A 2,833-nucleotide genomic window follows, 5' to 3' on the forward strand; every position below is an offset into this window, starting at 1 on the left:
AGTCCCTAAAACTAGGCTGAAACTCAGAGGCGACAGAGCATTTGCTGTTGCTGCTCCCAAGCTCTGGAACAATTTACCCCTGAGTGTCAGACAGGCCTCCTCTCTTCCTGTCTTTAAATCTCTTTTAAAAACACACTTTTATTCTTTGGCTTTTAACACACCGTGATTTTTGTCTTTCTTGGCACCTAAAACACACCTGCCATGAACCTGTATGCGTATGTCTCTGTATTTTTTCTCTCCTTCTTACTGTTTTTATCTAATAAAGTTGAAAGTTTAAAGAAATAAAGTTGATTGATTAATTGATAAATTAAATACAGATAAATGTGACATTCCTAAATCACGAAGGAAACCAAATATCTTGGCTTTTTGTTAGCTTGAGAAATAAACAACAACACGTCTCAACTGGCCTAACCTGCTGTTTTATTTCGGTCCAGCAGGCGGCGGTAATTACCTTAATGTTCAACCGGAAATAAACAGAAAAGTAGAGGAAGCTTCCACGTCGCTGTGAGTGCTGTGGGTTCACTCCTTACCAATCAGCCGGGGTATAAACCGGTTAAAAGTGTTGACGAGCGGAGAGTTTTTCTATTAAGTATAAACACGTTTGCGGGTGGTGGTTTCACCTTAAAACAGGAACAACCTGTTAGAGTGATCTAAGTTTCCTGTGTCAGCTTTGTCACTTTATAGCTGAGAACATAAATGCGTGACAGAAAAACTGTCCTACCGGAAATCACCTCCTGGTTAATGCACAGCCTGGATTCAGCTCACTGAATTTATTAATTGATTTATGACACATTTCAGCCTTTGTCCTCAACATTGAACCTACGCTGCTCTCTCCACTGGATTTAAGCGGCTGTCGAGTGGACGCGACGGCCTGATTGACTTCAAATAGGCCTCAAGCTCCGCCCGGTCGCCGCGCCGCTCCGTTCGCCGGTCTGTAAATGGTGTGGACCTGAGGTGTTCAGAGCATCAGGACCGGGAAGCGGGGTGTTGTTTTCCTGTAGCACTGAAGACCTGCAGTTAAATGTTTTAAAGAATTCACGTATTTCCAGTTAATAGCCTTTTATAATCTTTGTTTCAAGTATTTCCAGTTAACAGCCTTGTGTAATGTTTGTATTTTTGTTGATAATGAAGCGACAGTGATGCGAGTTGCTGTTGTTGCTCTCTGTTAGCTTAGCTGAAGCTAACATTAGTTTCCAGTTCCAGTTTTTCAAAAATGTACACTTTATTATCTGGATTATACAAGTACATGTTCCAAAAGGACGAGTACTGCGTTTTAATCTTAGGGCTGGATAATGCAGGAAAGACGGTATGTACCTTTGAATTTATACAACAACAGACAGACAGGGTTTATGTCTTTTCTCGTGTTAACATGCTTCTCTTTAGGTTTACATGGCTCTAATCATTAAGTTTTATAAGAGTTTTCCTCTGTTTATTAATCAGGCGTACACATACATCGAATTATTACTTTCTGAGTTTTAAAATCTGTCCAGTGATTCATGAAGATGTATTATTGTAGCAGACTGACACACACACACACACACACACACACACACCTGGGCAAAAACATCATCATCCACCTTTGCCTTTTGGTGGTCGGGGTGAAATATCACATTTTTGAGAGAACCCTCTCATTTATTTGCCTTAATTCATGTATTTTATTTCATATGTGAACAGAAATATGTCCGCTCAGTAAAATGCACTTTGCTGAAGCTCTCAGTTTAGTCAGAAGGTCCATTAGATGTTGCGTTCAGGACCCGGTGGCTCAGCTGCTGTCTGTTCTGATCCAGCCGTCTGATTGTTGGTGTCTCTCTCTGTGTCCGCAGACCTTCCTGGAGCAGACCAAGACCAGGTTCAGTAAGAACTACAAGGGGATGAGTCTGTCAAAGATCACAACAACCGTCGGTCTGAACAGTGAGTTTGTGTTTCACTCACTGATGCTGATCAGGACATGAAGCTAACAGGCTTTATCTGAGACTTGACCTAATTCAGTGTAAATGTATTATTTTGTTAGGATTATCATCTGATTCAGCTACAAAGTCTTTGATAAACTCATCTCTTTTTTCTGCTGCTGATGTTTGACTGCGTCCAGCTCACTTCTCTATTATTGCTCAGGTTGATCAGTATTCTTTTAGTTCCTTTAGGTCAGGGGGGTCAAACCCAGTGACGCAAGGGGGCCAAAATTAAAAATTTGGTTCTAGCCAAGGGCCAATCACGATCAATATTTATGAAAAATTACATAAATTAACTTTTGTTTTAGATGTATGATGTCAAATCATTCATATAGAAATATCAATGACCTTTTCCCAGTTACAGATTATACAGAATTTAGAGCAAACATACTTTAATGAACACAGACAAATAGATCAAACTTCAAAAAGCTCATCATTAGCAGTCATTTCTTATGCCTCACTCAGATTTTAAATGAAGTTTTGAACATTAAAACAGAGAAAAACCTGATCATCCAGAAATTAAAACCATATATTGTTGGCTTCTAAGTCACTGTCAGAGAAAACTTCACTAATTAGGCTCAGTTTTTTTTAAGCAAAATAAGAATCAGAGACTTGATCTGTCCCAAAGTAGAGGGCCGGATGAAATGTTACAGAGGGCCGGATCTGGCCCGCAGGCCTTGAGTTTGACATGTGTGCTTTGGTAATCATTAAAGTCTGGGGCGAAGGAAAGGGAAGTTGCTTTTATAGTAATTAACACTTGATTTATGTTGTGGAAGGCGACACTTCCTGGAGTAAACAGCAGTCAGGCTCCTGCTTCCTGCTCCCTGCTCCCTGCTCCCTGCTCCCTGCTCCCTGCTTCCTGCTCCCTGCTCCCTGCTCCCTGC

The 2,833-nt window shown here is 40.8% G+C and overlaps 1 protein-coding gene across 1 annotated transcript in view; it reads left to right on the plus strand.

Annotated features, from left to right (window-relative positions):
* The first annotated feature begins 944 nt into the window (after positions 1-944).
* Positions 945-2,833, plus strand: part of arfrp1 (ADP-ribosylation factor related protein 1) — an 8,950-nt gene continuing 7,061 nt past the window's right edge. The window contains exons 1-2 of the mRNA XM_017433415.3: positions 945-1,306; positions 1,824-1,911. Coding sequence (XP_017288904.1) covers positions 1,214-1,306; positions 1,824-1,911 — 181 coding nt within the window. The 5' untranslated portion in view covers positions 945-1,213. The remainder of the gene's footprint in view (positions 1,307-1,823; positions 1,912-2,833) is intronic.

Source organism: Kryptolebias marmoratus, linkage group LG4, assembly GCF_001649575.2.
Source record: "Kryptolebias marmoratus isolate JLee-2015 linkage group LG4, ASM164957v2, whole genome shotgun sequence".
Taxonomy (NCBI): domain Eukaryota; kingdom Metazoa; phylum Chordata; class Actinopteri; order Cyprinodontiformes; family Rivulidae; genus Kryptolebias; species Kryptolebias marmoratus.